Below are 13258 nucleotides of genomic sequence, written 5' to 3'. Positions count from 1 at the left end.
TCCCTGCTCTCTGATAAAGGAAGAATTGTTCCATAAACTCCATGGAATTGTTTCAAGTGGGCTGAGGAACAAGCCTGAATTAAAAAAAATAATGAAGGAGGGCGACTCAAAGAATTTGCAAAGGTTCTGACATTACACCGTTGTGTGTTAACATTTTGCTTTTGAACGAAAGTCATCTCCTAACAGATCAAACACGAGGAAATCTGCAGATGCTGGAAATTCAAACAACACACACAAAATGCTGGTGGACCCCAGCAGACCAGGCAGCATCTATAAGGAGAAGCACTGTCGACATTTTGGGCCGGGACCCTTCGTCAGGACGAAGACAGGTCAGGTCCTGACGAAGGGTCTCGGCCCGAAACGTCAACAGTGCTTCTCCTTATAGATGCTGCATGGCCTGCTGTGTTCCACCAGCATTTTGTGTGTGTTGTCCTAACAGATCAATATAACTTGTCAAAATAGCAGAGGGGTAATATTCAGATTGATTAAATAATCCTATATAAATTCTGCTCAGTATATTTTCTAGATCAAATGTTTTTAATACTATTAATTTAAAAAAACAGATGAGATGAGAACAATTTTCTTGCAAAGTTATACCAGAGATTTTTTTTAATCAATAGGACATGGAAACTTAGTACTATCCTGTGACACACACGAAATGATGGAGAATCTCAGCAGGCCAGGCTTCACGTATAGGAAAGAGTAAACAGGTGACATTTTGGGCCGAGACACTTCAGGCTTGGATTTCCAGCATCTGCAGATTTTTTCATCTTTGTATAATCCTGTGAAATAACATGTTAGCATTTACTGTATATTGTCAATTATTAATTTGAGTTTTATGATGAGGTTACAGAAGTGATTAATGAAGGTAGCGCTATGGATGATGCCTACATGGATTTTAGTAAGACGTTTGACAAGGTCCCTCATGGGAGACTCATTCAGAAGATTAAGATGTATGGGATCATTGTGAATTGGCCATTTGGATTCAGAATTAGCTTGCCCATAGAAGACAGTGGACAGTGATCGAAGGGACTTATTCTAGATGGTGGTCTGTGATTAGTCGAGTTTTGCAAGAATCTACTGGGACCTCTAGCGTTTATGATGTATATAAATGACTTGAATGAAAGTGTAGATGGGTGGGTTAGTAAGTTTGCAGATGATATGAAGTTTGATGGTGTTGTGGATAGTATAGAAGACTGGCAAAGAATGGAAGATTCAATTGGTCAGGGCTGAATATGGATGTTGCACCCTAGCTAGGGCAGTACGATATGGAGAGCAAGCTGTTGTCCAAGAAGCAAGCTCCCCGTCTCTACATATCTGATGAAACCAAAGGAACAGTAGAGATCGATACAGTTTGACACCAGTAGTGTCACAGGAGTTGCCAGTCAGCAATGAACTCATGTAGTTCAACCTTAGGGACTCCAACTCTGGATTATTCCCTCCTGAAGCCTCCCCCATGAGCAGGTATAAGTGCAGGGCAGCAGAAGTTTGAGATCGGAGTTCTCCTTCTAGATGAGCTGCCAACTATAGCTGACGAGCCCCATTTGCCTTAAGCAACTGGTTTTAAGGTGCCAATAAACTGCCTTTGCCCCTTCTCCTGTCAGTAGAAATTGTTCCGCTGGGCTTAATAGCTAAGCCACACATGAAGATTAGGAGCTGAACTTGGCTGTCAGAGGCTATTTGAGTCGCACACCATTGGAAGCATTTAATAGGTAGTGGGAGTTTATCCCCACCCTACCATCCCTAGCTATAAGAACATTAAAGAACCAACTGGGAAAGAATATAGTGGGGTATAGATCAGTTGCAGAAATGGGCAGAGAAATGCCAGATGGAGTGTAACCCAGCCAAATGTGAAGATCAAATGTAAAGAGAGGATTCACTGTTAAGTGCAAGATCCTTAATAATGTTAATGAGCAGGGGGAATCTTCAGGTTTAAATTCAGAACTGCCTGAAAGCACCACACAGGTTAAGAGGCATGTAGCATGTTTGTCTTTCGTTAGACGAGGAACTGAGTTCAAAAGTCAGGAAGTCATACAGAACTCTAATTAGCCCACATCTGTAGTATTGCATACAGTTCTGGTCAAGCTATTATAGGAAGGATGTTGAGACTTTGGGGAGGGTTCAGAAGAGGGTTTACCAGGAAGCTGACCAGATTAGAGGGCACATGCTATAACAAGAGGTTGGACAAGCTTGGATTATATTCTCAGAAGAGTCAAAGCAAACTTAAATATTGCACTGGATCTTTGCTTAGCCTCACAGTCATATCTATAGAGTGAATAGAGGAGGGAGCTAAGCACACAGCCTTGTGGTGAACCTGTGCTATTGGAGGACATGGAGGAGATATCATTGCCAATCCAAACTGACTGGGGTCTGCAAGTGAAGAAATCAGGAAAGGAGATATTGAGGCCATGATGTTGAAGCCTATTGATTAGTTTTGAGGGGATGATAATATTGAATACCAAGCTTTAATCAATGAAGAGCATCCTGATGTATGTGCCTTCACTCTCCAAATATTCCAGGGTTGAGTGAAGAGCCAATGAAACGGCATCTGCTGTTGACTTGTTGTGAGAGTAGGCAAATTGGAGTGGATCCAAGTCACTTCTCAGGCAGGAGTTGATATGCTTCATCAGCTATCACAGTGAATGTACGGTACATGCTACTGGATAATAGTCACTGAGGCAGGTACCATGTTCTTTTTAAGCACTGGTATAAATGAAGCCTGCTTAAAACAGGTGGGTACCTCACACTGCCAAAGCAAGAGGTTAAAGATATCAGTGAACAGCCCTGTCAGTTCGTCAGCATAGAGACTCAGCCAGTACCTCATCTGGGTGGCATGTTTTCATTGGTTCACCCTCCTGTGGGATGGCTCACATCAGCCTCAGAGACTGAAATCACAGGGTCATTGGGGACTGTGGGAGATCATGAAGGTGTAGACAGAAAGGATTTGTTTAGTTGGCCAGTTGATTATTAATTTAATTAGTTCAGCAAAACATTGCAGGCTGAAAGGCCTGTTTCTGGTCTATGTTCTACATTCTACTAAATACAGGTACATATAGAGTTGATAATATTGCACAATAATACAACTTAGTTGAGAGAAACCATAATGTTCTACTAGGTGGTTTCTGAGGAGTGTTTTTCATTTCACACGTTCTTTGCAGACAATCCTCTTCCCACTTCTGAGCCCAAATTTCACGTTACCTCACATTCACAAGAAACACATAAGTTATGTCTGTTATTCAAATCTCAGCGTAAGAGAGAATATGCATCAAAGCACAAGAGGAAGCGTGCTGAGTAGTTTTGCATTGAGACCACATGTGCAAAGTGTTCCATTTGTTCCCATTTGATTGCTTTTCATTAAATGTGTTTTAGCCACTGGCACTTGGATAAGCATTCCAACTACGGCTGGAAGGATGGGTCATATCAGTACAGATTCCTTTAACAATACTTTGTGCTGTCATTTACTTCCTTATTTACACTGGGACCACTTTGAAGGGAAGTGGCTATTAACTGTTTGGAGCTACTCTGCCTGTCCTTGCACATGACCAAAGGGTAGGACTAGATATTCCTTCATGCCTGTATGGGCTGATTTAGAGTCTGTTGGTCCCTCTCAGAAAACAAGAAAATACACTTATTGTCCAAAACAATGACCATAGAATTCCCAAATAATAATCACTTGCAAAGAATCAAATCTGTTCGATCCAGACCTCAGGGAGCAAAGCATCTTCCTGTGTTTCTTCAAAAGTCCATGAATCATGGAGTCCTGGAATAGCACAGCACAGAAAGAGCCCTTTCAGCCCAGCTGACTATAATGCATATTTATGCTCAATCCATTTACCTGCAGTAGGCCCCTCTCATTCCATGCCTTTTCTACCCATACCCACACAAATGCTTTCTAAATGTTGTAATTGTACCTACCCCACCTCTTTCTCTGGCAGTTCATTCCTGATAACCATCACCCTCCGTGTGGAAAAAAGTCATCATCGAATTTATAAGAAAAATTTTTCCTCTCACCTTAAAACTGGGCCTTCTACTTCTAAACCTCACCAGCCCCCACAGTCCTGGGAAAAATAGTTCCCTCATCATTTTATAAACCCCTCTGACTAGTATGCTGAGGTGAGAATAAACCCAGCCTATCCAATCTCTCCATATAACTGCGGCATTCCATTCCAAGCAACATCTTCTGCACTCTCCCTATTGCCATCACACCTTTCTTGTACTGTGCTGACCAGAAATGTACACTGCACTCCAAGTGCAAACTAACCAACGTTCAGTTGAATCATGAAGTACAAAGTGAACCGGCATGGAGTTTCTCTGGGTCAGCTGTTAGAGCTGTTACAGAAGAGCCACAGAAAACTTGGAGAAATGGGATGATCCAAGCTATTTAAAGGATCTCTGTGGTAATTTTATTCCCTTACCAACATGTTGGTCAATGGTCCCTCTTCTGGCTGGTTTCTGTCCTGAAGGAATTGACAGGTGGCAGGGGAGACCACAAATTAGGAGTGAAAACCCAGAAGTGCTATCCTAAAGTCAGCAGTAAAGCGATGACCAGTTGAGGCACTAGGTATTGGTATTGGTTTATTATTGTCATATGTGCCAAGATACAATGAAAAGCTTATCTGCAAGCTGTTCATGCAGATCCAGTCATTACACAGTACATCGAGGTAGAACAAGGGAGAACAAGAACAATGCAAAATAAAGTGTGACAGCTATGGAGAAAGTGTAGTGCAGGTAAACGCTAATATGTACGACCATAATGAGGTAGAGAGAGGGCTACAGACTATCTTATTGTACTGGGGAAACTAGGTATGAACCTGCCAGTGAGCAGAAGAGGCATGGACTTTTATAAAGATGGAAGACAGAACCTAGCATTATGGAATGAACACATGTTTCTTTGGGATAAGAAAGAATCATCTTCTGACAATGCCATCCACAACTGTTTCTTTGCTCTATATTCTGACTATCAGCTCAGAAGTCCTCCTGCCCCCTCCTGATACAAAACATCTGTACTTTCCACCTCCTGATGCAGGATTGATGTCCATTGTAACTTCTGTCTCCTGTGTTGTGACAAAAGTCTTTTGAAAAGGAGCAAGTGCTTCCAAAATTGCTTCTGTCACTTACGCTTATTGAGCGGCAATGTGGCTATAAGTAGTGCAGTCTAACTTTAATTAGTGCTGGTCATTCGAGAGATGGGCCATTCTGAAGATAAAAATATAATCAACAGTACAGTTAGAATCAACTGGATGGTGAGGAAACATATCAATTCCTATCTGAGGAACTCCAATTGCTACTGCTACAACAGATCAATAGTACATGCCATTTCATTAACTCATCATTCAACCCTGGAACATCTGAACTGCAAAATTTTATGCATCATGATGCTTTTCATTGACTGCAGCTCAACATTCAATACTACTATACTCTCAAAACTAATCAATAATCTCTAAGACCTTGCTTCAATACCTCCTTGTGCAACTGGATCCTCAATTTATGTTCTTGCAGACCTCAGTCAGTTCAGATTGACAGCAACACCTCCTCCACAATCACCATCAGCACAGATGCACCACAAGCCCCCCCCCCCCGCTATTGATTTTACACTTACGACTGCGAGGCTAAGCAATGTTGTATTTAAGTTTGTTGGCGTTAGCCAATCAAAGGTGGTGATGAATCAGCATATAGGAAGGAGACTGAAAATCTAGCTGAGTGATGCCACAATAACAACATCTCACTCAATGTCAGCAAAATTATTGAGTACAGGAGGAGGAAATTGGACGGCAATGAGCCAGTCATCATCAGCGAAACAGAGGTGGAGAGGGTCAGCAGCTTTAAATTTTTCAGGGTTATCATTTCAAAGGACCTGTCATGGGTCTAGCACGTAAGTGCCATCACAAAAAAAATTACAGTAGCACCTCTACTTTCTTAGAAGTATGCAAAGATTAGGCATGTCGTCTAAAGCAATGACAAACTTCTATAGATATACAGTGGAGAGTCTACTGACTGGTTGTATCACAGCATGGTATGGAAAAATCAGTGCCCTTGAACAGAAGAGCCTATAGCCCAGTCCATCACGGGCAAAGTCCTTCCCACAGCTGAGCTCATGTACAAGGAGCATTGTCATAGGAAAGCAGCTTCCATCACCAGTGACCCCCCCTCCCCACATCCAGACCATGCCCTCTTGTTGCTGCTGCCATCAGAAAGGTGATACAGAGCCTCAGGACCCAAACCACCGGGTTCAGGAACAGTTATTACCACTCAACCATCAGGCTCTTGAACTAGTGGGGATAACTTCACCCAGCTTCATCAACCCAATACTGGACTGTTCCTATAAGCTATGGACTCAATTTCAAGGACTTTTCATTTCATCTTATAGCTTAATTGATTATTATTATTATTATTATTATTATTATTATTATTATTATGTTTGTTTTTATTTATTTTTGTATTTGCACCTTTTTTGCATATAGCTTGTCTGTCCATCTTGTGTGCATTTTTTTCCATTGATCCTATTGTGTTTCTTTCTATTTTCTGTGAATGCCTGCACAAAAGTGAATCTTTGGGTAATATATGGTAACATATATGTTCTTTGATAATAAATTTACAGAACTTTGTGCAGACAGTACTAATGTGATGTGTTCCTTCATCACAGCAACCAGGCAAATATTAACCACTTCCGCTGTTAAGGGTATTTGCAATGTAGTAGCTTCCTTATCATTTAAACACAGAGCAGTACAGCACAGGACAGACCTTTCAGCCCACAATGTCTGTGCAGACCATGATGCCATATGAAACTTGCCTTCTGCCTGCTCCTGATCTATATCCTTATATTGTCTTCAGGTTCATGTAAGCAGTGTGTTTTAGCTGCCTGCCACTATCTCTGTAAAAAGACTCAGAACCTTTCCTCACAGTCTCTCTGTAAATTGCCTCTACCCTTATTCCCAACTGCTGAATCATCTGACCTAACACCTCGGTTCCCATCTCTCTGCCAATCTAAATTAAGCCCTCCCCAACAGCACTAGCAAATTTGCCAGCAAAGATATTGCTCACTCTCAAGTTCAAGGGCAACCTATTCCTTTAGTATTGGTCGTACCTTCCCCTGTAGAGAACATGCTGATCCACAAAATTGGGAAAATGGGTTTGAGCAGTTGTGCTGGGGAAAAGATGCTCAAAAAATCTTTGGGGATGTTTCTTTACCAAGAGACCACATAGCCCTCCATTTCTCTATCATCCATGAGCCTATTTAAGAGTTACTTAAATGTCCCCAATGTGTTTGCATCTACCACCACCCTTAGCAGTGAGTTCCACACACCCATCATTCATTGTGTTTAAAAAAACTTATCCACTGTCCTTTCCTTGTCCATCCTATCTTGGCCTGGATAATTTTTTATCATGTAATTTTTGCAAACAAATGGGAAATATCATGTTATGATTGGTAATGTATGAGTGCCTTGTATAATAGTTCTGGAAATGTTGTGCATGAGGTATATTTTTGGAAAATAGAATCAGAATAAAATTATTTTAACTTGTTGTCTTTCTTCTAGAAATTTACAATCTTTCCACTGTTCTTGCTTTCAGAAAAACCACAGATTATTGAAAAGAATGTGGCTTCCTCAGATCAAAAATTTTATCAACTAGGGGAAAGCCACATACTGTCCTGTACTGCCACTGGATTTCCAGTTCTCCACTTCTACTGGCAGTGGCAGCCTTGTGAAACCGGATCATCCACGTAAGGCCACTTGCTCATTCTTTTCCCTTCATAAACATTTGGCAGTGAATAACACTCAGGATGCAATAAAAGAGGATAGAATGAGCAAATAGATTGGAATTAAACTGACAGTCACACCAGGAACTAGCAAGCATACTTCTGTTTATTCTTCGTGCGATTTTTGCAAATACCATTGTATTTCTGATCTTTTTGTTTCTGCTCAAGAGGTTATTCTTATACAGGCTCAGAGGTCAAGGTTGTTATTTTCACATCAATAAGTCGTAGAGTATACAGGGCTCTTTTAATTTCTAATCTTCCAGTATTATCACCTTTCTTATTAATGTCAATTGATACTATTTTGTTTGCATGGGAGGCATATTAAACGGCAAGAGATAGGCCTATTCTTAGAGTGGTATTAAAGGGAAGAGTGAGATAGTGGTGGTCTTCACCTACATGAGCCTTGACAGCATCCTTATCTTGGCCTAACAGAAGCTGAAGGTGCTTTCCTGTATGAACGTGACTCATGATTTTGCTTTCCTGTTGTTGTCTGGCTTCCTCCCTCATGAAAGTCCATTCCCAGTAATACAATTGTTCCTTTCTCGCTGACTGTAGCGTGGCTTATTTCCTCTTGGTTTCAAGCTTGTATTGCCTGCCTCCAGTATCAACTCCCACACTCTGTAATCAAGCACAGCAAACACTTTTTTTCCCTTTTAACATCCATCAACACTTGTTTCTTTGAGTGAAATTTAACAATTAATGTTCTGGAAAAACCTTACAAATCAATTGCAGTACTTTCTTCCTTTTGAAGCCTCCTGGCCTTAATTGTAATTGTCTTTTATTATCCTTGGCAGATGTAAGCCAAGAAGTGATGAAAACCTTAACATCTCCCATACGGAGACAAGTTGGGCCAACAAAATTACAATTTCGCCTGAGAAGAGCATTGTGTTGCAGAATGAAACTAAGGTATGAAATCAACGTTATGTTTTAAATACAGTCATACAATACGTTTTAAATAGTTACGAAAATTTACACTTAATTTGAGCAAACTATAGTGCAGCACAGTGAAGTTACCACTGCAGTCAACATTTTTGGGTGGAGGCAGAAGGAATTCCAGGAATTACAAATCCGCTGTGTGTTATTCAGCTGCTCAATTTTCCCTTTCTGTTTGGATACAGTGAAAAGGAAAAGCTGCCGGTGGGCAGAAGGTGTTCAATGCCATTGTCTATCTATATCAATATGAAAATAACTCTACAGTGTTTAAGTCCCACTATCAAATTGAATGCATCAAAAAGAATAAGTCTGAAAGTTAAGGTAAGTACTCCACAGCTTCACCTATATCCATATGCAATTCTCACCACAACTTGGTCTTGCTCAAAGCTGACTCATATTATCCCCTAACAAGCCACACATTTATAAATGCCAAGTGAAAACTGCACTTGGACAATAAATGCAGCCAGTGCTCTTTCTCATGGAGTCTATGACTCTTTATCTAGAACATCTTTTTAGCTTTGTCCAGAAACTTCTTGTCTCCAGTAGATAAAGTCCAGTAATTTGTTAGAAGATGCTCTAGATCAGTGCGAAGAGCTTATATAGAAGCAGACTGCCAAAATTACAAACAAAATATTTGTATGAGAAAAATCCATGACAACAACAACTTAAAGAGCTCCATTAGCACCACAGGATGCCATAATGCACCTCATTAGAACATTATTAAATAATGGTCAATATCAGACTGCAGAAGTGATATTAAGGTAATTAAGGAAAATAATCAAAGAAACAGGTTTTAAGGACCACCTTTTAAAGAGGAAGAAGAGACTGAGAGGTTTATAGAATGAGTGCCTTTACTGGGGCCATGAAAGTATTTAATTTGGGGAAGATCGAGAGGCAAAAAAAGGAGTGAAAAAATCTGACAGAGGTAAGGCTGGGAGAATTGTGGAGAAAAGAGCAATATGGGTGAGAACCTTAAGATCAAGACATTACTGTAAGACAGAGAACATGTGGGAGAGCGTGATGTTAAATGTGAAAAAGATTTGGTAAAAATTAGGAGGATATGAGAGCTTGAGTTTCATATGAAGTTAAAGTTTATGTAAAGTATAATGAGGGGTAGGCAGCTAAAGGTACTTCTGAATGCATGCATTTACAGTAGAACAAAGGAATACATTAGAATCAGTGAAAAAAACTGACAAATAACTAGTGTGCAAAAGAGGCTTAAAGAGAAGTTATAGGTTGGAAATTGCAGCAATGGTATTTCAGAAGTGTATCTAGTCGTTTTGTGAAATGCCTACAAAACTTTGCCATATATCACCAGCATCATCTTGCAAGAGGTGGCACAGACCTGAGAAAGGGCTAAGATGAGCAAAGTCACAAAGGTTACAAAAAGACCATTATATATTAATGACAATGACTTAATTTGGAAGGAATTTCAACTATGTGTCAAGAGAGAGGGAGGGAGAGAGAGAGAGAGAGAGAGAGAGAGAGAGAGAGATTGATTTTTTTTATTTAAAAGCAGAATCAATAAAACTATAAGCATAAGATTTGAAGATCTTTTTCCCTTGGAAATTTTCATGTTTTATAACATTGAAACACAGTCGCAGTTCTCTTACAGACTGTGTCAGCTTTTCCTCCAGGAATACCCTGTACTTTGTGCATTTGTTTTACCTTCTACCTTCACAAGCCTTCCAGGGCCAGCTGCAGTGAAGCAACCCCACAGCATGATGCAGCCACCACCAGGCTTCATATGGTGTGTTTTTGACTATCTCAAAACAGCATTTAGTCTGATGGCCAAAAAGCTCAATTTTGGTTTCATCAACTCATAGAACCTTCTTCCAGCTGATTTCAGGGTCTCTTACATGCCTTCTGGAAAACTCTAGTCAAGATTTCTTGTGAGTTTTTTTTCTTTTTGCCACTTTCCCATAAAGCTGCATCTGGTGAAGCACCTGGGCAATGGCTGTTGTATGCACAGTTCCTCCCACCTCAGCCTCTAAAGCTTGTAACTCCTCACGAGTTCTCATAAGACTCTTGGTGGCCCCTGTCACTAGCCTCTACTTACAGAGTCACTCAGTTTTTGAGAATGGCCTGCTCTAGGCAGATTTACAGCTGTGCCCTGTTCTTTCCATTTCTTGATGATTGACTTAACCGTACTCCAAGGGATAGTCAGTGACTTGGAAATTTTCTTGTATCCATCTCCTGACTTGTGCTTTTCAACAACCTTTTTGTGGAGTTGCTTGGAATGTTATTTGTCTTCATGGTGTAGTTTTTGCCAGGATACTCACTCGCCAGCAGGTGGACCTTCCATGGTGTATTTTTACTGCAATCAGTTGAAACACTTTGATTGCACACACGTCTCCAAAATCAGATCTCCATTTGACTAATTATGTTACTTCTAAAAACAATTGGCAACACCAGTGATGATTTGGTGTGTCATATTGTATTTATATTTGTAATTAATTTAGATAACTTTGTGAAGATCTGACTTCATTTTGACCCGAAAGAGTCTTTCTCTATTGATCAGTGTCAAAAAAAGCCAAATTAAATGCCCTGTGATTCAATGTTGTAAAACAATTAAACATGAGAATTTCTGTGGGGGGGGGGGGGAAATGGGTGAATAGGCATTGTATGCAGCCACAGTATGGTGAGGATGCAATTTACCCTGTAATTTTGTTTATGGGGGTGAAGTATTTTTTGGCATAAAACTTTTAAGAAAGTTAAGCTGCAAACCTTTCAGTTCAGAGAACTGAAAGCTTAATCTGTCTCCGCTTTCACTTTGCTGCAAGGTTTAAGAGTGAGCTTAGACCTCTGTGCATTTCAGGAACTCAAAGCAGCAACATCGTAGACTACAACATCCCAGAGAAAGGAGATAAATCTTCGATCTGTCTCTTACAATAAAATTTTGAACTAATCCAAAGCAGACCTTGAGTTCTAGTGCTACAAAGTTCTTTGATCTCAAACTCTACAAAACAGTCAGAATTCAAACTATCTGGAAAATAGAAGCTGGCACCATTCTTGACAGTAATCAATTCTTATGTCTGGGCAACTAGTTTGTGGTTAATTTATCCAGGAAAGCAACCACCTTTGTTGTACAGAAGTTTTAGTGAAGTTTGTAACTTGGTTCATTTTAGGTCCATTCTATAATTTTAACACATCATTATATCATAAATTTTTAGCATGAATATTTTAGTTTATGTTACCTAGTTTCCTTTTTCTCTCTCTTGATTTACCTCTGTTCCCTCCCTCTTAGAGCAGTCTTTCTGATAGTAATGAAATGGGCACAATTACTACACAGTTGCTCCTAGCTCTGGTAGGGAAAACTTGAGATATGAACCTTAAAAAGATCCTTTGTTTTGGGTCCATGACTCATGGACTATGTAAAACTTCTGAAGCCATGTGTTCTTCGTTCCTTAAACATTTTTTCTAGTCATGTAGGCAATATAGTGTGGTTGGGGTGATGGGCACCTGAGCAATGAGTCAGTGAGTGGAGGTGTTGTCAGAAAAGTAAAGTAAATCTGAAAAGAAGGACAAACATGGCCAGGTTAATAAACACAGTGGGTCTAATGTTTGCTTATTCCAATGCAAATGGTTTTACAGGTAAACCAGTAGTTTAGGTTCAGGAGCAACAGCAGGAGATGCCGGATGAACTCTTTAGGTCGGGCAGCATCTATGGAGGTAAATGGATAGTTGATGTTTTGGTGTTCTGACCGTTACAGACACTTGGAGAAAGGGAAGATCAGGTCTGGAAATTCATTGTTCCAAGATTCAGAATTTTCAGTGATAAAGAGAGATGTTAAAAAGAGGTGAGTGAGATGCATTACAGATGTGGGAGAATGTCATAGTAGCACTTTGAGGGAACATCTTGGAGGGCTCATCCAGTGAGGCAAAATAGGTAGAGCTCAGAAATAATGATCAATCCCAACTGACAGCAGGACATTGAGGAACAAATATGTTGTCAGATTATGGACTAGGACTTCCTTAGTCCCAGAGACTTAGATGGGGCAGAATTTGTCAGGTGAGTCTATGAGGGTTTCTAAACAGTGTATAGATGATCTAGCCAGTGAGGAGGTCATCTTGTATTGAGGAATCTGCCTGGCTGGGTAATTAGAATTTCAGTGAGAGAGCAGTAATTATAACTTTGGAAGTTTCCAGCTAGTTATGGACAACGATAAGACTGGACCTTGTGGAAAGTGCTAAATTGAAAAAAGGCTAATTTTACAATAGTTATAGACAGGAATTGGGTAGAGTACATCGGAAGCAGCTGTCATTGAGAAAGTGCTTATCTGACATTGGAGATTTGTTTAAAGACTGGCTGGTCAGAATTTAGGACCAGAATATACTTATAAGGATGGCAAGATTTGGAAACCTTGAATGACAAGAGTTGCTGTAAATTTAGTCTAAAAGATAAAGGAAACATGTATAACTTATGAAGCTGAAATCAGACAGGTACTTTGAGGAACATGAAGGTATCAAGAATTTAAACAGGAAAACAGGAGAACTAAAGGGGGCCATCATGAGTAAGATTAAAGAGAAACTTAAGCATTTTATACATAATAAAAACAAGAGGATAAT

General features: G+C 40.0%; 1 protein-coding gene across 1 annotated transcript in view; it reads left to right on the top strand.

The window, feature by feature from the left end:
- kdrl (kinase insert domain receptor like) overlaps nt 1-13258 on the top strand; it is a 193954-nt gene that overhangs the window by 92039 nt on the left and 88657 nt on the right. The window contains exons 10-11 of the mRNA XM_059976939.1: nt 7570-7720; nt 8551-8662. Of these exons, the coding sequence (XP_059832922.1) occupies nt 7570-7720; nt 8551-8662 (263 nt within the window). The remainder of the gene's footprint in view (nt 1-7569; nt 7721-8550; nt 8663-13258) is intronic.

This window comes from Hypanus sabinus, chromosome 8, assembly GCF_030144855.1.
Source record: "Hypanus sabinus isolate sHypSab1 chromosome 8, sHypSab1.hap1, whole genome shotgun sequence".
Classification (NCBI taxonomy): domain Eukaryota; kingdom Metazoa; phylum Chordata; class Chondrichthyes; order Myliobatiformes; family Dasyatidae; genus Hypanus; species Hypanus sabinus.
This window is presented reverse-complemented; position numbering and strand designations above follow the sequence as displayed.